Raw genomic sequence first — 26109 nt, forward strand, 5'->3', positions numbered from 1 at the left:
TGTCGTCATTATTACAAAGTCCGTGACTACACCTCGTAACCATATTTTTTGTTAAATAACCCAAATACGCGATAAAACGCTAACAAAACCTATACTAGACCATGCAATGTCTGAGAAAATGGCGGGAGCAAAAAAGGGCTTCGGTTTATGCAGATCTCTGGCCTCTGATTGGTCAGTGACGCGGATTGCGCAATATCCACGGAGGGGTCAAATTAGAGTGTCCAATTAGGAGGAAACCGGAGTGCCCGGAGAAAACACGAAGCAAAGGGAGAAGATGTAAAATCCACACAAATAATGACAAAGTAAAACTGCGTTTTGTATTGTTGCATTCTATGTCCAAATTTGTGCTTAAAAAAAGAAAAAAAAAAGAAAAAAAAAGTCGTCTTTCTTCGTTCCTTGAACTCTTACTTTGAAAACGTCGCTCCGTCCACCGGGGTGTTTGTGTGTTTTTTGAGTCAAGCTTGACATCCAAATTTGACAGTTGTCGTTACAACAATATCTTCGAATAAGTAACCTTATAAAACGCTGTATTATAAATAGAAAATTCACATTACATTTTAGTTTCTACTTTATGCATTTGTCGTGGCTAGCCAACAAAAACGTTGACGACGTGTGTTTTTAACGCTGGCTTTCTGGCTAGCATGGTGCGGGGCTGGCCTACTGATCTTCGACAACCAAGCCGGCTGCAGTGCTTCGTGGCCGGGGAGCGCTTTCGCTCGAGCCGGGAGCCCCCTGGAACCGCACCGGCGCCACTGGTAATGCCGACAAACATTTCCACTACATAATTCACCAATTAATAACTACGTCTTTGATATTACAAAACGAGGGTAGCGTGTACCTATCACGTTACATGGCGGGTTGAAGCATTCTTAGCATGGACCTAAAATTACGATAAAACAAACAAAAAAAAAAACGTTAGTTAAAAAATGTTAAGCCGACTCGTATACGTTTTTATTATAGTGTCGTGAAAAGGATTCGGCGCCTTTCTGATGTTTTTTTTTTTTTGCATATCACACACAAAGGTTTCAAATCATCAAACCAATTTTGATATAACTCAGAAATAACCCAAAGAAATAGAAAATGCTATTTAAAACGACATTTCAATTTACTAAGGCACAAAAACAATCTTTCTGACCCTCAGTGGAAAAGTAATTGCCCCTCCGTTCAATCACAGAGTCACTGTCACAAATTTGGGACAGTTGAGTTAAATTTTCACCAGCTACACACAAACCTGATTGCCACCATACTTGTTGAATCATGAAATAACATAAAACGAGCTGTCAGAGAATGCAAAGCAGGCTACAAGATCTGAAGAACCAATGCACCAACCACGATCCAGAGAAATTCAAGAAGAAATGAGAAAAAAGAGATCGTAATCCATCACTCTGGAAAAGGTTACAAAGCCACCTTTGGGGCTCCAGCTAATCACTGTCAGAGTTATTGTACACAAATCGAGAAAACTGGAAAGACTGGCAAACCATACCAGGAGTGCGACGACACCTCACCCAGGGGCTCACAAAAGAACCCTGAAAACATCCAAAGACCTGCAGGCCTCTATGGCCTCAGTTAATGTCAGTATTCATGGCATCCATGGGAGAGTTCCTAGGCAAAAACCTTTTCTGCCAGCAAAGGATACAAAGGCTCCTCTCAAATTTGCCAATAAAAGCATATTGATGATCCTCAAGACTTTTGGAGAAACCTTCTGTAGACTTACAAGTAAAAAATGTAACTTTTTGGAAGATTTTTGCCCATTACGTCCGGCGTAAAAATGGAACAGCATTTAATAAAAAGAACATTATGCCAACGGTGTGGCATGGTGGTGGCAGTGTGATGCTCTGGGGCTGCGTTGCTTCCTTCATGACCTGGACGACTTCCTGTGATTGATGGAACAATGAATTCTGCTGCTGGTGAACGTCCGACTATTCGGATCATGCAGCAGGACAGCGATCCAAAGGACACAGGAAGTCCACCGCTCTACGGCTCAGATAAAGAAAAGAAGATGAAGGTTTTGGACTGGCCATGTCAGAGTCTGGATTTAATCTAGTTGCGACGCTGCGGTGTGACCTTAAATGGGCAGTTCATGCAAGAAAACTGTCCAATATTGCGGAGTTGAAACAATTCTGCAAAGAAGAGTGGGATGAAATTCCTCCAGAGCCATGTCAAAGATTCATCACCAATTATCGCAAACAACTCATTTTAGTTATTGAGAGGCAAACGCTGTTATGAGGTTCAGGGGACACTTACTTTTTCACACAGGGTTGGAAAAGTTTGGATTTTTTTTATGAGCCTTAATAAATTGAATTGTCATTTGAAAACTGCATTTTGTATTTCCTCAGGTTGTGTCTGAGTGATATTAAAATCGGTTTGATAATTTGGAACCCTTGTGTGTGATAGGTGCAAAAAAAACCGAAATGAGGAAGGGCGGTGAATACTTCTTCACGGCACCGCACGTGACATCAGATGATATGACAATTTTAGAGTTTAGTTTATAAAGGGCTGAAAACCACACCCAGGCATTGAGAGAAAATGGAAACTTACAGATAAGAAGGCCAGAGCTCAGATTTGAACCATGAACCTCAGAATTTTGAGGCAGACATGTTAACCACTTTTCCAACATCCATCCGTCCATTATGTGAGCCGCTTATCCTCTTCGTGTCGCCACTTCTCCAACATGTGATATTAAATAATCATTTATCAGGGACGGTAATATTTCCCTCTACTTTGTGAATGACCACACGACCAAAGGACAACCCAACTTGTGTTTTAGTGATGGAGGCGGTCCCGTCTGAGCAGTCCGTCATGGCGGTGGACCTATCCAAGAGCTTCTCTGCTGCGCCCCAGACCAGGAACCACCAAGCACCTCCATCGGACCTCGCCGCCAAGCCTGAGTGGTACCACAGGGCTGGCTTGGCCATCGACTCATCGTATACAACCGGAAGCTACGACGGGGGAACTGGCATTGAGCCGAGCTACGTGAGCACCACGCTCCCGCCTGGCATCGGCCGTGACGGCGCCCTGTGGTGTCCCTCTTTCTATCAGGCTGACGCCAGCTGCGAAGACGACAGCGACAGTGGATCCGATGTCATCGTCCTGCTGACGGCCGCTGAGGAGCCGCTGCTCTGCGCCTCCTTCGTGGCGGACGGTGCGCAGCTGTCACCCGCACCGTCCTCAGCGGGATGCTGTCAGGGGGCACAGAATCTCACCTCGCAGAGCAGCGAGACGTCATCGGAGGACGAGGAGGAGGAAGTGGAGGAGTCGGAAAGCTCAGCGGACATCCCACCGCATCACGCTAGACCCGTTGTGCTCTTGGCGAACCTCAACGCCGACTACGCCGGCATCAGCCACTTTGACACCACCCGCGTCACCCGTAGCCGCGGCACCCGCTCCAACGCCGACTGCGCCACGCTCTCGCGCACGGACATGACGAGCGACGACAACGATGTGGGAGAATTCCCCATCGCCCAAACCACCCACGAAAGACCAACATTTCCTCCAAAAAGACGCCAGGACAAATCTGTACCAGTTGAATGTAAGGGCAGCAAGAGAATCAGGGCATGCCCTAAACGGGTGTCCCCGGACCCCTGGCCCACTCGTCGCCATCTTGCAAGAAGCGTAAAGAAAGATACGGTGGGCGTTTACTATGAAAGCTGCGACTCTGACGACACCTTTGGGGATTTGAGCGACGATGACGCTAGTCATTGCCACAGCAAAATCAAATCGGACGACTCGTGGCACCACCGCCCCGGCAACAAATCCTACCAGGGTGACGGACGTCCTGCCGCAGAGAAATCGGGTCACAGTCGCCAACGCCACAAAGTCGGAGAAACAGATAATGGTCACCACGGTCTTGCCGCAGACCAGTCGGACAACCATCACCAGCACCGCACCACGAACACAGCTGACAATGTTCCACAACACCACGAAAGCCAATCGGATAACTCCTGTCAAGGCCACGCCCCAAACAAATTGAACAACTCTCACCGGCACCGCGCCGCCAAAAAATCATCCGGTGCTCAAATAAGTTCGACAAAGCAAAAGTTGTTATCTTCGCCCAAAAAAACAGTGAAGAGGCAACGGTGTAGACTTAGAGCGTGGTGTCCACCATCGTCTCTTTTCTCGCCTCCCGAGCCTCAAATAAAATTAAAGTGCACCGCCGATAAGGAACCAATGAAGAAGAAGAAAATGTCGGACACGTTTTGTCCATTCGTGCGAGTTTGGCAGCACGAAAATGCGGAGCAGAATGACGTCACGGTGGTCAATCATCAGGACCGGCAGGATGTCACGTACAATAAACAACAAAAAACTGCCAGCTCTTCTTCCGGGGTCACCCCCAAGACCTCCTGTTTTCGTCTGGGTCGACTCACCGACGTCGCTACCGGCGCTGATGCCGCGGAACCACCGTGCTGCCTCTGCGGTCAGGCAGCCAACACCAACGGACTCGGCGACCTTCACGGGCCGTACTTTCCCTCGTCGCAGTCGCTTGCCGAGTTATCGGACTATCACGACACTGACAAACCCGCGTTCCCGAACCTGTGGCGCCATCTTAACGAGCGCTGGGTCCACTCGGACTGCACCGTGTGGAGCAGCCAAGTCTTCCTGGTCCGCGGAAACTTGTATGGGCTGGAGGAGGCGGAACAGCTGGCGCGCGCCACGGTCAGTCCAAGGCAAACTCCCGGAATCAGGTCACTATGTCCGAGGAGCACCCCTTCCTGTTTGACCTTTGACTGCTTACTTCCTGTTTCAGATCTGCTGTTGGTGTCAGCGATCAGGTGCTATTATGGGATGTTCGCACAAAGGATGCGCTGGATATTTTCACTACACGTGCGCGCTATCCTCAGGTACCACCTGTCTGTGTACACGTTTGTCAGTGTTTCTGTGTAGTTTTTACCTTTGACAGTTGAAACTAGAAATTTGCATACCGTAATTCCCGGCCTACAGAGCGCACATGGTTATAAGCCTCACCCAGTACATTTGTAAAGGAAATATCATTTGGTACATACACACGCCGCAGCTGTGTAAAAGCCGCAAGTGCCCACATTGAAACACAAGACATTTACAAAGACAGGCAGAAGACAGAGAGTTTAATGCTCGCGCTAACGCTAGCGCCGCGCTAACAGGGCTGGTTAAAATAAAATATACCGGTAAAAATCACTGAGACACAGTAGTTACATGCTCGCGCAGTGCTAACAGGCTTGGACCGGTAAAAGTCATTTCCTCGGCACATATATTCCACCTGTCTCACTCTTACCTTTTCCGCTCGAGTGCCCCCTTGCGGCCGTTATAAAAAAAAAATAAAAAATACACAAATTAGGCGCATCACTGAATAAACCGCAGGTTTGAAAGCGTGTGAAAAAAGTTGTGGTATTTTAGGCCGGAAATTATGGTACATTCTTTTTTTTTTTCTCACTATCATGGAATCAGACTAAACTTTTTTTCTTTTTGGTCAATAAAAAATGACCACAATTATTTGCTAAATGCCAGAATAATAAGGGGATTTTTGTTTGAACATTTTTTTCCTTTCTTCTGTCAGAAGTTTAAATTACAAGCTCTCACTCTTCCACCACACTCACCCGACCACCACGTTCCTTGCTTCTGTTGTCAAGGAAGTGTCTCGTCTGCGGTCCAAAAACTAGTTTTACATGTCTTTGATTCATTTGCCATCCGCTTATCCTCACTCGGTTCGCAAGCATGGTGGAGCCTTTCCCAGCTATCTTTGGTACACCCTGAACTGGTCACTGGCCAATCACAGGGCAGATGTACTGTAAATAAGGAACCATTCAAACTTACATTCACATCTATGGACAATTTAGTCTTCAGTTGACCTAACGTGTGTGTTTTTGGGATGTGGAAGGAAACCGGAGTACCCAGAAAAAAGCCACACAAGTAAACTCCTAAAAATACTGCTAAACTGGGTATAAAGTGGCCAAAGTCAACGTTTCGGAAAAGCCGTCAGAAAGGCCTGACGTCAATTCTGTTGAACGTTTATGGGCAGACCTGAAAAGGCATGAGCGAGCAAGGCGGCCTACAAACATGACGCGGTTACAGCAGTTCCGGGAGGAGAAACGGGACCAAATTCCTGCCAAGTATTGTGGGAAGCTTGTGGAAGGATATCCAAAATGTCATATGGCTTAAAGGCAAGGGTGCCAAATAGAAAAAGCATGAAAAACCTCTGAATTTGAAGAAGTTACTTAATAGTTGTTTAAAAGATGGTCCTTTCAGTATTCTGGAATTCCGCAAACAGAAATAGTTTTGGCGACCCTAAAACACAAAAATTTTAGTCTGATTTCATGTCCGACAGTGACAAGAAAAAAAAAAAAAAGTTAATCTTTTTGTCATGGATGTCAATTATGTTTTCAACTGTGTATTTTTGTCAAACATCTATTCGCACATCATCATCTATGTGTGTGCCTGTGCGCGTTTAACATTTGTCTGTGTGTTCTTAGTTCTTAATTTTATGAAGTTTTGTGATGCGTGCGTATGTGTGCTTAGGTTGCGTCCTAAACGAGGACAACTTGTCGCTCCGATGCCCACAACATCACATGACTCAGTGTCAACAACAACAACAACATCAAGGACACACACAGGTGTGTGTGCACGTTTGTGATCCTTGTTATTTTTGTGTTTGCCGCGCGTGTATTTATGTGAGACGTGGGTGTTTGTGCGATGCCAGAGGAAAACTTGGCGAGCGGCACGGCGTCACGTCAGGTGACAGGCGAGGGGACCGCTCACGTCACTGACACGCGACTGACGGCGTCACGACCCAACACCGGCGCCCCGGAGAAATCTCTCGTAAATAATCCGATGACTTAAGTTCAACAAAACAAAACGGGTTTGTGTTCTCAACTTATTTTTCTTTTTCCGAATGCAAATGTGTTTAGGGGGCGGAGCCTTATCTGACCACGCCCATCACCCTATGACATCATGAAAGGCCGCCTGCACATGCGTATCCGTCAACTATCGACTCCAATCTAACATTAGGGTACACTTCGACCTTGTGTGCGGGTTTCATTTATGATGTTTGTCACGTGTGTGTTTAATAGTTGTGTGTGTTTGTGTTTCAGGGGACACGTTGAGGAGCTTCACAAATTTTTAATGTTCATCGACAGTGTTTTAGTTGTACTTTTTTTCCCTGTTGCAAATGTTTTTCTTTATACTCAAATGCTTTCAATCGTGTAAAGCAGATTGAGTTAGCTTGTATATAAAACAAATTTGCATCATTATTCAGAAGTTCATTATTTGTTATCGATGCTGTTGTGGCTGTTGGTAGGATACGCAATCAACGTAGTCACCATCCCATCATAAACACTTTTTCACATCTATTGTGAACACTCATTACAATTCACATTTCCATTCATATTTAACGTTGCTCGGGTTAAAAATTATAAAACATTTTCAGATAAAACGAAGCAGCACAACCCACAAAAATTGTCACCTTGGAAACCAAATGCTCATCTATTAATTTTTAGCGTTTATTATTAGGGTTTGAGTTGCACTGGTTGGCTCGGCCATCAGAGGGCGACCAAACGCTAAATGTTTGTTTTGGATCTGTGCAGGAAGTCACCAGGACGACTTCCCGTCTGCACACTTGTGGTCACAGTCGATTTCAAAAATAAAACTTACCAAAAAAAAAAAAAGTGGTGCAGACACACCCTGCTGCTTTCCCAACACGCCACCCGCCCACACACAAACACACACACACATACGGTTTCAATTTTAAATATTTATTGTGTATATGTTGAAGAATTGTATAAATATGAGAAAATAGTGATGTTTTTTTTTTATAAATATAAATCAGTAAAAACTTTGAAAACATACAAAAAAAAAAAAAAGTTTGGAGTGACGAGAGAGCCTGGCAGACAGGAAACAGGAAGGAGGCTTGAAACTTCCCGCTCAGCACTTGGTGGTCTGCGAGCTCATGTTGGGGTCCATGTTGGCCACCAGCAGCCTCAGCGAGTCGCCCGAAGAGCGGATGACTTCTCTGCCACTGGACATCAAAAGGACGGAAGGTATAATTTCTATGTAGGAATTTTCACGGCAACTATAATGAGTGTCCATTGCTCACAATTTTTTGCAACTTGCAGTCGGGACCGATTCCCAGACCCCACCAATCGTGGGTGTCGACTGATACTTGAAATGTTCCTGGGCAGGGCGATTCCACTTTATTTGCTTGGGACAAACTTTTTTTTTTTGTTTGTTTTATGTAGTTGGAATCAGCGCTGACAATTTTGAAATTCGGTCATGATATTTCACAATTAGAATTTTACTTGACAAATATGTTACACAATAAATAGACAAGGAATTGCTCTCTGGAGTCTGAGCCGCTTTTTTGATCCCGACAGCTTTTGAACCTTACCATTGCGCTTAAGAAAATAAAATATTTTAATCAAACAAGAATTTAATTCAACTATAATACTTAAAAACATTTTAAAAAGGAGAATGTTTGGAAACATGGATGTAAAAGGTGAAATATAAATTGAAAAAATGGATTCAAGTTGAAGTTAATTGGGTAATTCTTTTGTGTACCAATAGTGAGACCCTGCACACTACGCTTGCTTTAACGCATTGTTTTCAATCTTATTTTGGGTTGGGTCACCCCTCTTTTGGGGAGGGGAGGTGATAGCACTAATTGGAAACAGAGGGGATTGAAAATTTGGCTGAAACAAGCCCCCATCATTATGCCGTACACCGTCGTGTTGAAAACCACTGCTTTGACCAAATGAGAAAAAAAATAGTGAACAAAATTCTGCAATTTTTCATCTTCCAGATGTTTCGGTATACATAGTTGTACTTCTGTACAGGTGTACTCACACACTGTAATCCAATCCAAGCAGACTGACACCGTTGACGGCGAGGATCCGATCTCCAGTCTTGAGACGTCGGCACCGAGCGGCGGGTGAATCGGGAACAAGCGACTTGACGTAGATTCCGCTCATCCTGAGTGATGTCTTCTGCTCACACAAAAATCCAGAAAAAGTGAGGGGGCTTCTTGGCAAATCTGAAGCGATCGATCACTTTGCTTACCGTGCCGTCCACCAGTGCCAAGCCGAGGCCATGAGGACCTCGGTGAATCTCCACCGTGAACACGTCGTCACACTTGTCTTCTTTGTCTTCTTTCTCGACAACATGTCCACGATCTGAACAAAAACGCGACATAAAAATTTCTGGAAGTCAGCCCCTGACCAAGGTGAATATCGGTAGACACATCTATGAGTAGTCCCACAAAAAATGTCTCAAGAACCAATGCCCAAATAGACACAAATGGCTGACAATTTGGGCATTGAAATTGTCACACAAATACCAATAAAAAATTTCAAGCTACAGTGAAGAACATAAGTATTTCAACATCCTGCTATATTGCAAGATCTCCCACTTAGAAATCATGGAGGGGTCTGAAATTTTCATCGTAGGTGCATGTCCACTATGAGAGAGATAATCTAAAAAGAAAATCCAGAAATCAGAATGTATAATTTTTTACTGATTTATTTGTGTCATACAGCTGCAAATAAGTATTTGAAGACCTGTCTATCAGCTAGAATTCTGACCCTCAAAGACCTGTTAGTCCGCCTTTAAAAGTCATCATCCACTCCATGTATTATCCTGAATCAGATGCACCTGTGTGAGGTCGTTAGCTGCGGTAAAGACACCTGTCCAACCCATCCAATCAGTGAGACTCAAACTTGTAACATGGCCATGACCAAAAACCTCTCCAAAGACACAGAGACAAAATTGTACACCTCCACACGGCTGGAAAGGGCTACGGAGAAATTGCCAAGCATCTGGGTGAAAAAAGGTCCACTGTTGGAGCCATCATTAGAAAATGGAAGAAGCTAAACGTGACAATCAATCTCAATTGGAGTGGAGCCTCATGCAAGATATCACCTCGTGGGATCTTAATAATCCTTAGAAAGGTGAGGAATCAGCCCAGGACTACACAACAGGACTTGCTCAATGACCTGAAAAGAGCTGGGACCACCGTTTCAAAGGTGACTGTTGGTAATACATTATGGTTTGAAATCATGCATTGTGCGGAAAGTTCCCCTGCTTAAACCAGCACATGTCAAGGCCCGTCTTAAGTTTTCCAATGACCATTTAGATGATACAGAGTCATGGGAGGAAGTTTTGTGGTCAAATGAGACCAAAATTGAACTTTTTGGTCATAATTCCACTAACTGTGTTTGGAGGCAGACAAATGATGTGTTCCATCCCAAGAACACCATCCCTACTGTGAAGCATGGAGGTGGTAGCATCATGCTTTGGGGGTGTTTGTCTGCACATGGGACAGGACGACTGCACTGTATGAAGGAGAGGATGACTGCGGCCATGTATTGTGAGATTTTGGGGAACAACCTCTTACCCTCGGCAGAGCACTGAAGATGGGCCGTGGCTGGGTCTTTCAACATGACAATGACCCGAAGCACACAGCCAGGAAAACCAAGGAGTGGCTCCGTAAGAAGCATATCAAGGCCTCAACAGTCTCCAGACCTAAACCCAATAGAAAATCTTTGGAGGGAGCTGAAACTCCATGTTTCTCACCGACAGCCCAGAAACCTGTCTGATCTAGAGAAGATCTGTGTGGAGGAGTGGGCCAAAACCCCTCCTGCAGGGTGTGCAAACCTGGTGAACAACTACAGGAATTGCAAACAAAGGCTACTGTACCAAATATTAACACTGGTTTTCTCAGGTGTGCAAATACTTGTTTGCAGCTGTATCACACAAATAAATTGTGAAAAAAAATCATACATTGTGATTTCTGGATTTTTCTTTTTAGATTATCTCTTTCACAGTGGACATGTACCTACGATGAAGATTTCAGACCCCTCCATGATTTCTAAGTGGGAGAATTTGCAATATAGCAGGGTTTTCAAATACTTATTCTCTTTACTGTAAATGGTCAAACATTGCGTGCGAATGGAGCCTGCTGGCAAAGTTTGATTAAACAGTGAATATTATTATTATTATTATTTTTTTAACTCCGCATTGTCTCAATTTGACCAAAAATCTGTGTGATGAGGTTTGAACGCTTCTGACATACGTAGGCAGTTTTCCAGCTAAGCATCTTAAAGCTAGTTAAGTCTACGTGAACAATAGTAACCTGTTCCCGCTGCACCCCCGCATTGCTTTTCCCAGCATGCTGAACACACACAAACAAACACACACAGATGGACACAGTGAGTGGAGGTTGCGTGAACAAAAGCGCACACGTCCGATTAAGATTCCAGGCAGCAAGTGGACTGTAAATTGTCCTGACGGATGGCCGTCGCCGTTCTTTTCTGTCCTGACCTCAGCGCCTCGCTGTAATTCTTGGCTGCGATTAAAGGATTAGCAAACTTTCTAAATAACGTTTGGCAAGCCCGCAGAGCATGATGGGAGCACGCCGGACGTTTGTCAACAAACACGCTTTTTCATTCGTGATCTAATCGGGAATCAACTACACGTTACGCTAATGTTGACTCAGTGTACAGCAGAGTGCCAATTGGATTTCACCTTGAGGGATTACAAAAGGTAATATAAATGAAAATACATTAAAAAAACTTTCATGCCATCATTATTTTAAGACTGCAATGAAGAAGTGCTTTTGCTCAAGCTAATTACAGAGTAAGAAATGAGCCAATGAGAGTTAAGACATCTGCTTCAGATCAAGTCAATCCTTAATCTTAAAGTAGCATTGCAGGGGGTTTGGGAAGTGTGGGGCGGTGGGAGGGGCAAGGGGTGTGTGTGCGTGTGTGTGTGTGTGTGTGTGTGTGTGGTGTGTGTGTGTGTGTCTGGGAGGGGGGGGGTCAAATTAGCAGCTTTAACTTTATAAGAAACTAACGACTTATTTTTCTCTTTTTCGATGAACGTTTTAAAAAACCTACTACACGTTTTCTTCTGTTTCATTCTGTTTTATTTTTCCATTTCATTTTATCTATCTTCCTCCTCACAACATTTTTAGACTTTGTTTCCCGAACATTAATTTCATAATACTATGCCTTACTGTCTGGCTAAAAATGTAATGAAAAATCAAGGATGTTTAATTTATATACAGTAGGTGTCAGCTGCTTACATTAAAATACAAGTTCCAATACGATCATGCAACAATATGATGGTATAATTTATCCAGGAGAACTTCACTAGCGCAGTTGTTGTTGTTTTCTACTAAACGCGGGGTCAAGCACTTGCAGAACATTCTGAGTGAACGCCGAAACGTTGTTTTATGTGAAAAAATGACACTCCTGACCTCATCAAAGTGGACCAGAGGAAAACCTTTATGTTGATGACCAAAAAAAGGTCAAAAGGTGGCGCTGGAAGACGCTAACAGGCCGGAAGAATTCATTAAGCACTAAGCACTTTTCTTTGGAGTCACCAACTGCCTCCAGAAGTGTGTGTGTGTTGCACGATTGCTTGTGGTTGTTACCATTGTTATTGTGGTGAACCTGGACCTCCTGGGGGGTGTTGGGGGGAGTGAGAAGGCAGGAGGGGTCCAAAGGAAGGCTATCGTCGCATACGTCTCGCTGGCTGCCTCCCGAGAGGAAGCTGTGGCCCTCCACGCTCTCCATCTTGCGGGACAGATCCTCCTCGCCGATGCTCGGCTCGCTCCCTAAATCTGGCACCGGACCCTGCGAGTATGGGGTCGAGGGGGCCTCCGACAATACCCTTGTGGAAGATGTTGATGTTCGCTCCTCAGACACCATCTGAATGCAGAGAGATTTGAGCATTTATTGCATCGCACGACGAGTCAGAGTACACGTGTGAGGTCGCACTACCAGGACAGTAAGATGGCTGCCAACTAGTATGCAGGTTATGTAATAGTAGCCACCTTGTTAAAGCTATTGAATACATGCTCAGTTTTCCATAAAGCTGCTTTTATTCCATATTTCTAATACGCAATTCAACACACGAATAGATTGACTGTCTTACTACTAGTTATTTCCATTATTGTATGACATTTCTTCACACTATTGGGACCACTGTGGTATACCTGTGGAATAATTTTGTTACTAGTGAGGCGAAACTGTGCACTACCAGTACTATTAGTGAAGTGTTACCTACGAGAATTTTGAAATCTTACAAGTACTACTACTACCATAATTCCCGGCCTACAGAACGCACCAGGTTATAAGCCTCATCTAGTACATTTGTAAATAAATACCATTTGATACATACATATGCTGCAGCTGTGTAAAAGCCGCTGGTGCCCACATTGAAACCCACATTGAAACAACAGATATTTACAAAGAAAGCCGGTACACATAGAGTTTAATGCTAGCGCAATGCTAACACTAGCGCCGTGCTAACACTAACGCTAATGCTAGCGCCACGCTAACAGGGCCGATGCCATAAAACATACCAGTAAAAATCACTTAGACACGGCAGTAACATGCTAGCGTAGCGCTAACAGGGCTGGACCGGTAAAAGTGACTTCCTGGGCACATATATTCCACCGGTCTCACTCTTAGCTTTTCCACTCGAGTGCCCCCTTGCAGCCGTTAGAAAAAATGCACAAATTAGCCGCATCACCACATAAACCGCAGGGTTGAAAGCGTGTGGAAAAAGTCATGGTTTATAGGCCTGAAATTACGGTAGTTTGTCTCCCTGTCTGAAGGCAGATCAAACCTCTCCTGTTTCAGGTCAGTCAGGATCACCAAAATTATTTAATTGTGTTAAATACCACAATAATGAGTGAGAGAATTTCTTGGGAGAATTTTATATTATTTCCTTCGAGGTCAAAAGTTTACATACATTTCTTAGTATCGAGTAGCATTTACTTTGAACTACATGACGGCCCTGGCAACCAGTTCAGAGTCTGCCTTTTGCCTGAAGTCAGCTGAGCTAGGCTCCAGCCCCCTTTCGACCATCAATAGGATGAGCTTTGGAGAGAATTGATGCTTCGACTTATTACCTCCTCCTGTGGGCTGAGACTTTCCTTTTGGGAGGTCTGTCTAATGGCCTGCTGGAGGTGGACCAGCTGCTCCAGGAGAGTGGGGTCCTGGTGGGCTTCTTCCAAAAAGAAGCTCCTGCTAGGTAGGATGAGTGGTGGATGCTTGTCAAAGCGCTCCAAAATGTCCTCTAGATGAAAACACACACACACACAAGCTTGCATATAGTTTAAAAAGTACAGACTGAAATGTACAAAAGAGAAAATATTCTTTCACTGTCAATTAACCGCCCTATCAGTTTCCTAACTTGCCACAAAATAAAACTCAATCCTCATGGTTTCCCTTTTTAATAAATTTACTTCATATTGAAGTGAAGACAATGCCATCCTGCCCCAACCCCGTCTCCCCCCCCCCCCCCCGCCTTTTTAGACCCCAAAAAATCTCCCTCGTTCCTTTTAAACATCCCATGCCATCATATTCCTATTATTTGTACTTTTTTTAAGCAACATTGAGTCAAGACGAGTCTGGGACCTGGTTTAATTTTGACATCTACGCAGTTTGTTAATCAACCGCAAAAGACCACAAACACATATGAAGGCCAAAGACAGCATGACTGGATTTTGCCACGTTTTGGCAAATCTTTTTTTCTGACAGCATAAGTAAGAAAGCAATCTTTTCTTTGTGGGTTTTTATTACAAAAAGTAAGTAAAGTCTTTGCAAGAAGAGGAAAAGGCACAAGTCTTAAGAGTTGTCAACCTTTACTGAAGTCCAGACTTAAAGTCCTTTCGTTGTAACAGAGTGAGAAAGACAAAACACAACAGTTATCTATGTCCAGCTGTACAAAGTTACACATACATGGAGCCAGTAGAACAACATAACGATAAAGGATCCAGGAACAAGTGTTGTGAACAGCATGACCTGGTGAGCTACTGTAGAAGCCACAACAGAATAAACCCTGGGAAGGTTGAAGGTAGAACTAATAGAACTGATATTTGCTATAGATGTAAATCATACATTTTGCAACACACTACTAAAATGGCTGACCATATCAGAGTGTATTTTAGATGTAATGAGTTCACTTATTATTCAAGTACATGCCCACTTTCATGGTTGCTACACACACACACCCATCTTGGGACAACAACAGGGCTGCGTCTTGGGCAAAGCTTAAATGCTGTGGCATCTGCCAAACTCAAATGGAGTTGAGGAATAAATGGCTTCAACCTATTTCGGAAGAAATTCCGAAACATTTTGGAACCAGAATTGTGCTGTGTTCGTGGCCAGTTTGTGGAGGATGGCATTGTAAAAAGGGGCTTTCGTACACTATATATATATATATATATATATATATATATATATATATATATATATATATATATATATATCGTATACTCAAAGTGCATTTCCAACTGGCTGGCTGGCCGGCTGCCACAAGCCAAGCAAATACAGTATATAAGAGCATACATGTGTTGCATTTTACCAAGATACCTAACTATATTTATCTTATTGAATGTAACTGCGGTCACTGTGTCCAAAATGTGTTCAACAGATTAAACACTGTGAGCCAGTTATATGAAAGGAATTGAACGGGACTCGTCATCTATTTTGCTTCACACTCATGAAAACTTCTCTCTTCTGTGAGGTTGTAGGTTGGTTGAGTAGTAGGCGAAAAAAATCCAACACTTGGTGAATCCTACTTCAGTATTGCCACTGAGAAATCAGCGTGAAGCAGTTTTCCACATTTAAATGTAGAATAACCGCGATCCAATCAGACCAATGCTTAATTTTGTCTTTTATTAATGAAAAATCACATATTAACTGCCAGATGAAAAGAATCAACTACGATAACTTGAAAAAGAACATCCTTAACATTAAAACTCAAATTATCTTGCAAACCCAACAAAAGGATATTAAAGACTATTAAAAATATATAGTTTTAATCTGACAGAATGGGACATCTAGAGTTCTGAAATGCAGTTGCCTTTTTCCCTCTCTATTTACGGCTTTTTTTATGTTGTCTCCTCATCAGCATCGGTAGAAAAAGTAACAAGCCTATTTTGACAAAGTAAGGCTCAAAAAGTACAGTACATGTACCTGAAATGTGAAAAGTTGGAAGAAAAAAAATCATTCTTAAGTACAGTTACCTGAAAAATCTATCAAAGTTTGCAACTACTCATCAGACTGAGTAATCTAGTACAACCTGAACATGACTCAGAACTTTTCTCACTTACAGTTGTCCAGAAAGACTCCAATTGATTTTGTAAAGAAAGAAAACAGGTGGACTGGGTGTCCATTTTGCGTGTTAATGACATCACGTTGTTTGTTGCATGATCAATAATAGTTGGATTTTGCTCAAGTTGGAACACAACCAAATAAATCCTCTTTGTAACCTGGTCTGCTCTCTTAACTCTATACATTTTATGTAGCTGTATAGCTGTGTTGTTGCTGGGTCGTGTTGGGACTTGTCACCAACACAAAAGACACATTAGTGTGTGTGGCATTATATAAAACAAATAGTAACATAAACATTTTATTTACACATGTGGTATGGTTGTTAAAACATGTATAATGACACAAGGAACACGATGGCTGAATGTCTACATGGACCTACCTGTCCTGCAGGCGTCGTCTGCGTGTTCCGGTCCAGGAGTCCAACCTCCGGGTCGGGTCTTGCCGGTATTATACTGGCTCAGCATGTGCTGCAGCTGTGCCGCGTTTAAAGCGGAAAACTCAAATTTCAGAGAAGTCCAGGATGCCTGGAAGCACAAGCAAGAAAATGAAACACTTTAAGCATCAATTATCAAGTACGAAGTAAACATTTTAGAACTTTTTCAAGGATACTGAAGACATGTGAAGCAACTGTTCTACAAAACTTCTAATCGACAAGCTCTTAGAAGCACATTAGACGCACTTGAAGCAAACGCTCTACTGTATAAGCTTCTAGAACAGCATTGAAACATATAAAGTAAACTTTAGACATCTCCATGCTTCTGGACGAACATAAACACATTTGAAGACACTTCAAGTCAACATTAACATGCTTAAACAAATGTTCTAGTTTCGTGTTTAGTTTTTGTGTTTTCTGAAATCTTAGTGTGTCTTTTTTTTTTTTTTCCGAATTTTCCGAAATTTTAAAGTGTTTTGTGTTTCCTGCAAAATTATAGTGCTTCATGTTTTCATTTTTGTGTTTTAAGAAATGTTCAAATGTTTATTTGTTATACCACGTACTGGAACCACTGAATGACACATGAAGTAATCATGTTGTAGAAGCTTCTATATTTGAAAGTGATACTGTGAAGAATTGTCATTAGAATAAAATTATTCAAACAAGTACTGCAGAAAACTAAACCAAATATTAAATATTCACTTTCCCTATAAAGTAATAGAAATGACATGGCCAAAATGGACTTCAGCTTTCTATGACAAAAAAGATCTAAAGGAAATACAAGCAGAATTTCTACGCGTCGTACTTTTCTTTGTAACTTTTTAGTAACATGGTGACACTTGATGCCTTGTTTTTTGAAATGCTTTTTTCTTTTGAAACTAAAACAAGAAAGAAGCTTTTTTGTTTTGTGTTTTGGATGGTGCAGGGGGTGTGACCACTCAAGGAACGCCTGTCCTTAAAAAGTTGTGGTAAAGATTTTACAATCCTTGTACTAAACGAACCGAGTTAAATCTAAATATGTATTTTTTTAATGTACATTTAGCTTGGAGGCCACATGATGGTGAGCTCATCATTGTGGTCCACTGAAGAAAAACTCAGAAAATACATTTTAGAAACCTCAGCAACACACACTCACACACACCACAACTGGAATATGTGACCATTGATTATGTTTTAGTGTGGCAGGGCCGTGTCCCAGAATAACTGCGCTGCTCTGCACCACATCCACCTCCTCTGCTCCATCCATCCATATGCTGCACTCGCAATGGGAGGAGGGGAGGGAAAATGAAGTTGGGGGGGGGGGAGATTTGGTGTGGACTGCTGCCAAGGGAGGTGGGTACAAGGGGCTTGTACAACAATAAAAATATTTATACCAACACTGCGACCTCATCCTGACTCATGGTTTCAACATAAGCCAAAATAGAAAACAGTTATAAAATGTATGGCCAATGTGTTTAAGGTCTACGTTGATGTTAGTTTACTGTGTACATTACTGTGTTTCTAATGTTGTAAAACAGGGGCGTCAAACTCATTATTGTCATGGGCCACATTGTACTTACGGTTTTCCTCAGAGGGCCGTTATGACTGTGAAACCATAAAAACCTTTATTCGACTTATCATATTTACACATGATGTTAATGAACTGGGTTTGGAATCAGAAATCAAGGTAATGAGTTTTTCAATTGTTGTTGATGATTCGTAACACAAAAATGTTTGCAATAACTCAAGGTCATCATTTATGATATGACAATTGGAAGTTTTGGTAGAGATTTTAACAATATGATAAGACAAGATTTGGCTACGCAGGCCACATAAAAACATGTGGTGGGCCAGATCTGCCCCCCGGGCCTTTAGTTTGACACCAGTGTTGTAAAAGATGTAAATTAAGTATTACTGCTCAAACGCTAATACAATATATTTTCCAAACACCTGGGTATATAAAATAAATTATATTTTGGAAACTTAAAAATGGTTTTACTTATTATTCCATGTTATGGTCTGATTTGGGAACATCTTGCATGAGTAATCCATCCTTCCATCCATTTTCTTTGCCACTTACCGTCACCAGGGTCGCGGGGAGTGCTGGACCTATCCCAGCTGTCAACGGGCAGGAGGCAGGTTGCATAGAGACAAACAGCCACACTCACAATGACACCCAGGGGCAATTTAGAGTGTCCAATTAATGTTGCATGTTTTTGGGATGTGGGAGGAAACAGGGGTGCCTGAGAAAAGCCACACTGGCACAAGGAGAACATGCAAACTTGCATGAATAATCTTCAAGTAAATGTTTTAAAGATGTCATCTTACTGAAGATTGTGAAGTGTTTTGGTTCTGAATTGTGAGACTTGCTGAGTCCCAGGGTGGATACTGTTTATCCTAGTGGGATACAATACTACAGCCCACCCAAAAGTCCTGTGAAATCCTGTGCCTACATTTATGAAAGCCCACGTTACAAAGGTTCAAAATTCATTTGTAGAACAGAAATTTGGCATGTGTGAACATACAAAAAAAATTTATCAAACATGTGCGTGCCTGTCGCACTCCCACCAGTTATGTGTGAATAAATCCCACCTGTTGTAAACAACCATACAACCTTTCCCATGCTAAGCAAAATGTAGCTGTTAATTTATTGGCTAAAAAAAATACTTTAAGAACAATCAATGCAGGTGTTACCAATAAGAGGGGGAACAATGCCTGCTTTTGCGTAATGTCGAAATTGACACAATTTCTTTGACTCCATGACTCCCTTCTGGTCAAATTAAGATAGTGAGAACATGATTGACTTGTGTTTTTTCTGTTTTTTTAATTGACCCCTCCGTAGAAATTGCGTCATCCGTGTCGCTGACCAATCGGAGGCCAGAGATCTGCATAAACCACGCCCCTTGTTGGCGTCCGCTATTACCTCAGACAACGTTGCGTGGTCCAGTATAGCTTTTGTTAGCGTTTTATCGGGTATTTGGGTTCTTTAACAATAGATATGGTTAAGAGATGTAGTCACGGACTTTGTAATAGTGACGACAGGTATCCTGAAAGGCTAGTTGGTGGAGTTCAATTCGTACCCTTTCCAAAACCGAAGACCCAGTATGAAAAATGTCTTCGATGGATCAAACTTTGTGGAAGACGGCATGATCAAGTGAATCCATCTAAAATCAACTGGAACAGATATGTTTGCACGAAGGTAAGTCCTATATTTGATTTTCAATACATGTCTCATATAAATTAATTAGCAGTTCTTCGTTTGTATAACATAGCTACGTGTGAATGATTGACACACTTGATCTGTGTTGACCGATATTTTGCGATGATCTGACTGCACAAACGTGTCTCTGTTGGCGGCTACCGAGCTAAGCTAAACCGGACTATGTTTGCACGAAGGTATGCCCTATATTTGATTTTCAATACATGTCTCATATAAATGAATTAGCAGTTCTTCGCTTGCATAACAGCTACGTGTGAATGATTGACACACTCTGTGTTGAGCGATATTTTGCCATGATCTGACTGCACAAACGTGTCTCTTTGTTGCCGGCTAGAGAGCTAAGCTAAACCGGACTAGCGAGTCCTAAAAGCCTTCGACGTGCACCGGGACACCAAGACTGAAGGAAGGATGTTTGAGGGCACTAAAGTAGTGATTGTCGTACTCGGTCGGGACTTACCTAGGTTCGGCACTAATTCAAGAATAATTATTGAGGGGAGTGCGTGACGTTACACAAAGAAAACGAGAGAAACAACTCGTAAATCAAGCCTCGACTTCTTTTCCTTCATACGGCGGTTCACAAACGGCTATACAGATACACATACAGATTCTGCACACAAGTGTGATAGGTAACACGAAAATAGGTAACTGTCAATGACAAATTCGTCTTTGGGTTATAATACCTGGGACTTACCTAGGTTCGGCACTAATTCAAGAATAATTATTGAGGGGAGTGCGTGACGTTACACAAAGAAAACGAGAGAAACAACTCGTAAATCAAGCCTCGACTTCTTTTCCTTCATACGGCGGTTCACAAACGGCTATACAGATACACATACAGATTCTGCACACAAGTGTGATAGGTAACACGAAAATAGGTAACTGTCAATGACGAATTCGTCTTTGGGTTATAATATATTATATTACGTGGCTTCTAGGTCTTCCTCTGACTCCGGAAAGATCTCGCGCTAATATCAATGGTTTCTCCATCGATACGCACGTAAATACCATTGAAATACCCCTCGCTGGAATACTTGAAGCCCTGCTGTCTGCTTTTCAACGATATTTCAATATTCGCTAAGAATGCGAGTGAGAAATCAGCTGGTAAATCGGACAATTTCGCTCTAGTATTTTCTTCCTGCGCCGCCATTTTTGCTAATTGTTTGTCTGAGGTTAGCACACGTGGGGTGACGTAACTTCAGGCGGCGTGGTTAAGTGCCCTGTACGGAGGGGTCAATTGCTCACCACTTTCTGAAAATAGTAGCTACAGCAGTCAAAGAAAACTAATTACCACACTAACCAAAAGGCTAAGTTGTTAACATGTCTTTGTAAAAAAAAAGTCGCTCTTTTCTGTTAGCAGCCATGTTGTTAGTGTAAGAACTAGCGAAGACGGAAATATATTTTGTGTAATTACTTTCATGGTCTTGCAGTTCTGCAGTCGAGAAGGGTGTGGGGTAAGGCGGTCTGACCTGCTGCAGAGTTTCTTTGGGTGTGGCTAGCAGGTTGACGGCGGCTGAGAGTTTCTGGAAGAAGTCCGCGGCCACGTCAGCCAAACTGATGCTCTGTAGCCAGTCCATCATGAGGTCCAGGTTGGCCCGCATCTGAACCCCTCGGGACCACTGGTAGAAGCCGGCCTCCGAGCCTTGATAACAAAACTTAGCTCAGTCAGGCACAAGTATGTCTAAGTCACTGTTTCACAACTTTTATTCAGAATGGCATATTTTTAACATTATAAAAAATGACAGCACAAAACCACAACAGCAAATAAATCTGTTTTTTTTAAATGACGACACATAACAGGCAGTTTTTTTGCTTTATGATGCAGCTAAAATTTATGACATGTTTCAAACAAGTTTCAATTATACCAGTAAGGTACATGAATAATAATTAACATACATTAATGTCCTGACAATCAATCAAACAGATCGAAATCCAAAATGAGACCACTTGCAAGTTGCCACTCATATACCAGCTCTTGATGTCGCTCACTAGGGCACATCCCTAAAGGCACACATCCAACATGAATACTACAGTAAGAAATGTAATTGCTCTTTATTAAAACATATACATTGTTTTTAGAGGTACTAAGTAGATAAATGGTGTTTAAATTATTTCCAATAGGGAAAACTGATTCCATATACAACTAAATTAAGTGAATAATTTGGTCAGGAACAAATTAAATTCCTGAGTCAATCCATGATACCAGTTTTTATTTCGGATACCACTTTTTACTGAAATAATGATTATCTTGTCTAAATCTATTCACGTTTTACTAATCTGAGCAAATTTAGTTTAACAATAATGATTATCTTGTCTCAATCTATTCACGATTTACTAATCTGAGCCCATTTAGTTTAACACTACTATCACTCTGAAGAACGAATTAAGTGTGCCTTCTCCTGTCGACTGGAGGGGCATTTAATTGGTGTGTCAGTCATTATATGTCTCTGGCATAGATAGTTGAAGAAACATTGTGTTACAAATAAATGTGAATTTTGGAACTAACTGACTGAAATTGGGCAATTTCCCGCCTGATAATGTCTCACACAGCAAATGAGTTAGCGTGATTAGCGTAGTGTGCACTGGCTACCTCTTTCTATGAGCGCATTGAAGAGTGAGGCGTTGATGAAGAAGAAGAGGTACGCGCACAGCTGCAGGCAGATGTCGGCGTGCACCTGGAAGGAGGTGAAGAGCTGCAGCGCTTCCTTCAGGACCTCCAGGATGCCACTCACACCGTCCGGCACGCGCAGATGCCCGCTCTCCGAGAACGGGTTGCCGTCCAGCACAGCCGGCAGGGCCGAGTACATACTCTGCAGAAAACAAGGAGGAGACCTTTTTTGGACTGTAGCTACAAAGCAAAATGGTCATAAAGTCCCTGGAAAGTGACAATAAATATTAATTGTAAATGTGACACAGAAGAGTGTTGTTAGCAACCTTGAAAAGTTTGAATGGAGAAAAAAATTACGGGGCTTTTCTACACCGCAACAAAGGCGCTCTCAAGAGATTACACCAGTGCAAAGACCGCCATCCACACAATAGCGGTCACGTCACATTTTTTTTCCCTCTCGCTCTTTCACTTTCTCTGTGTGACGTGCGCGCAGTCACAGGTGAAAACAAGACGCTCTAAAATGGCCATCCCATGACAATGACTGTCAATGCTTACTTTTTAAATGTTTTTGTCACCCCTCCTCAGTCTTCCGTCTTTCTGTACATGATGTGTACGCACTCACAGCAGACAATGAGTCACTCTAAAGCGCCCATGCTAGCAGTAAGCAATAAGTAAGGCTCAGTTTTAGCCACGGCAATAATATCATAAACTGAGAAGGGGGAAAACAGTTAAATGCTACACCGCTACCATCAAGTACCACATCGCTCTCAATCCTTACATATTTCCAGCAATTATCTTCACACATGGAAGTTGTTTCTAGAAACAAATCTCTCAATTCATATTGCTTAATGTTTTTGTTTCTTTTAAGAAAATGGGTCACCAAAGAAAAATAGCTAAATATAGTTACGAAAATACTGTTTTTAAACTAGCTCCTCTCTGCCCCCAGTCATGTGGTTAGTGTAAGTAGTGCACATTAGCTTTGAAAAAAAAAATCATCATCCTGAGCACTAAAAGTGATTATTCATCCAGTCCTACCTTCAAACTCCCTTGGTCCTTCTTGTGGACTTGTGGGGAAGTAGGACGGGAAGAGAATTAAATGTGTCACAGCTTTTACGAAGAGTGGAATGTTGATGACCGCGCTGACTCATCATGTCACTCTCATCTTTATTCTTTTCATTGTTCTACACACGTTACATCACATCCACAGAAAAAGACCACTGACTCACAAACAGCTGCTTGGTCACCACGAAGACCAGTGCAGAATATGGAAAGTGTGCTTACGCATCAGTGACTTGACTTTTGACTCCTTTCTAGCTTTTTTTGTCTTTCTAACAACTCTGTGCTCACGTTCTTGAGAAGTCGCCCTTGACATTGTTCTCAGCATTCCGACACTTTTTACAGGAAATTAAACACTCCTCCTTCCCTTCCTTTCTGCTGGTACACACACACACAGACACGCACACCCACGCGCACGCACGCGCACACACACGCTTCCTTTCGGAAAACACCACAACAAGCCTTTGCATGTCTGTGGTCTTAGAAAACTGTGTGTATGGACAAAAGTATTAGGTCACACCCTTATTAGTCACTTCAAATGCTAACATCAGAATTAGATGAGTTGCAGTATTAGATTTTACGTTATTTGATTGGTGAGAACAGTATCAGTTAGTCATGAGCATTTAATTCTGATCAGTTGGTCGGCTTTATTGTCATAATTCGCTGGTCCAATCAATGCGCCGACATTTAGACGAGACATTTACTTTGCGTGGCCATCGTGCTCAGTATATTTCAAAACAAAAGCAGGTTTATTTTTTTTTTTACAATCATTGGGCTTGATCTTGTCATCTCAAATGCGACTGCATACACTTGTTACTGTGGAGATGACAACGCGTAGATTCCCCCAACTGTATTATAATGAGAAAATTGGGAGAAAAACGAGTGTTGGTGGTCACCGGTTCTTAGGGCAAGAGAGGACATTCGTATAAGGCTTGCTTGAGGTATGTTCACTTACTTTAAATATGATATGCCTCGCAAGCAGGCAACCAAATGTTAACCAGCCTAGCAAGCTAGTGATAGCACTCATGGTTGTGTGTAAACATGCTGCTGTGCTGTTGAACACGTGATCTTTCTGTGACTATTCCTCACTGCCATAAACAGATGAACAAATATACTTTATTTATCCATCCATTCATTATCGTAGTCGCTTATCCTCACGAGGGTTGCGGGAGTGCTGGAGCCTATCCCAACGATCTTCAAATGGAGAAGGCGGGGTACACCCTGAACTGGTTTCCAGCCAGTCGCAGGGGACATAGAAACAAACAAGCATTCGCACTCACAATTACACTTAAGGGCAATTTTAGAGTCTCCAGTTAACACATTTTTGGGATGTGGGAGGAAATTGAAGTCCCTGGGGAAAACCCACACAAACAAGGTGAGAACATGCAAAATCTGTACAGGCGGGGGTGGGATTTGAATCCCGGTCCACAGAACTGTGAGGCAGATGCTCTAATCAGTCGTCCACATTATTTATTTTAAAAGTGTTTTTTGAGCAAATAAGTACAACAGTATATAGAGTTACGTAAATAGACCTATTCCTTCTTGTGATCAGATCGTTTTTTAAACTCGCTGATTGGTGATTGGTCCCAAAAATCCTGATCGTTTAAAATCAATGCAGTATAGGCCAAAAATGTAAATTATATTTGTCTTCCACAACCAAAAATCATCTCACATTCAAAAAACCCCCGCACACAACAAATAAACGTACATACTTTTTTTCCCCTGAGTGAGAGTTTTTAGATAGTATGTGATGTGTTTATTGGTTTTGCTGAGTTTTTTTGGGTAGTTTTTTCCGAGTGAGATTATTTTTTTTCGTGTGGGGCGGGTGGGGGGTAGTTAGTGTATTGGTATAAATGAGAAGACTTTGTGTGAGTCAAGTTTTGTTTGCGGTGGGAGTGGGAGATTGTCAGTGGGAGTCAAGAGTTTTTTTGGTGTGCATGCTGCTAACGCACTTCTGGTTAGATATGATTTGCATTTGGTTGATTGGTACTTACGACATGCAATGATAAAGTTTAAATTAATAAAAAATATAAACTTTTCAAGACATGTTTTACAAGTGTTTTTAGCTTTAAGGAAGTTGAACGGGGCGGCATGGTAGCTCAGCTGGTAAAGCGTTGGCCTCACAGTTCTGAGGTCCTGGGTTAAATCCCGGACCTGCCTGTGTAGAGTTTGTATGTTCTCTCTGTGCCTGCGTGGATTTCCTCCAGGCACTCCGGTTTCCTCCCACATCATAAAAACATGCAACATTAATTGGCCACGCTAACTTGCCCCTAGATGTGATTGTGAGTGTGGCTGTTTGTCTCCAACTGCCATGGGATTGGCTAGCAACCAGTTCAGGGTGTACACTCCGCCTCCTACCCGTTGACAGCTGGGATAGGCTCCAGCACTCCCCGTGACCCTCGTGAGGATAAGCGGCAAAAAAATGGATGGAAGGATGGAAGTTGAATAGTCCATGAAGACACATTTGGAGGAGTTAATTGGACAAACATTCCCACAGTTGCACTCCAACAACCTTTAGAACAACGGTAACAACTGCATGCTGCTTCTTTTCATTCTTTCCAGAGATTAGATCAGAAAATGTGTTTAAGTGCTGTGAGATGGTGCCTGCTGTGTTTCCATTCGCACGGAAAAGACAGCTATCTGTCAGGCCTTTCCAACGTGAAAGCTGCAGATAAGGTGAGGTGAGCTTTCCATTGTGTGCCCATGTTTACACTGTCTGCTTTCCTCA

At 42.5% G+C, this 26109-nt stretch overlaps 2 protein-coding genes across 2 annotated transcripts in view; one reads left to right on the forward strand and one right to left on the reverse strand.

Moving 5' to 3' along the window:
- Positions 1-232: 232 nt before the first annotated feature.
- Positions 233-7633, forward strand: LOC133513962 (uncharacterized). The gene is made up of 8 exons (XM_061845089.1): positions 233-302; positions 641-755; positions 2768-4653; positions 4745-4838; positions 6490-6584; positions 6671-6789; positions 6879-6979; positions 7062-7633. The coding sequence occupies exons 3-6, from the start codon at positions 2770-2772 to the stop codon at positions 6707-6709; spliced, it is 2112 nt and encodes a 703-aa protein (XP_061701073.1). The 5' UTR covers positions 233-302; positions 641-755; positions 2768-2769; the 3' UTR covers positions 6710-6789; positions 6879-6979; positions 7062-7633.
- A 114-nt stretch (positions 7634-7747) lies between these two features.
- Positions 7748-26109, reverse strand: part of radil2a (Ras association and DIL domains 2a) — a 35835-nt gene continuing 17473 nt past the window's right edge. Inside the window, exons 10-17 of the mRNA XM_061845088.1 lie at positions 22308-22527; positions 21187-21359; positions 16468-16612; positions 13880-14046; positions 12395-12671; positions 9022-9134; positions 8809-8948; positions 7748-7984 (exon numbers count right to left, since the gene is read on the reverse strand). Coding sequence (XP_061701072.1) covers positions 7891-7984; positions 8809-8948; positions 9022-9134; positions 12395-12671; positions 13880-14046; positions 16468-16612; positions 21187-21359; positions 22308-22527 — 1329 coding nt within the window. The 3' untranslated portion in view covers positions 7748-7890. The remainder of the gene's footprint in view (positions 7985-8808; positions 8949-9021; positions 9135-12394; positions 12672-13879; positions 14047-16467; positions 16613-21186; positions 21360-22307; positions 22528-26109) is intronic.

The sequence above is a fragment of the Syngnathoides biaculeatus genome, chromosome 16 (genome assembly GCF_019802595.1).
Source record: "Syngnathoides biaculeatus isolate LvHL_M chromosome 16, ASM1980259v1, whole genome shotgun sequence".
Classification (NCBI taxonomy): Eukaryota; Metazoa; Chordata; class Actinopteri; order Syngnathiformes; family Syngnathidae; genus Syngnathoides; species Syngnathoides biaculeatus.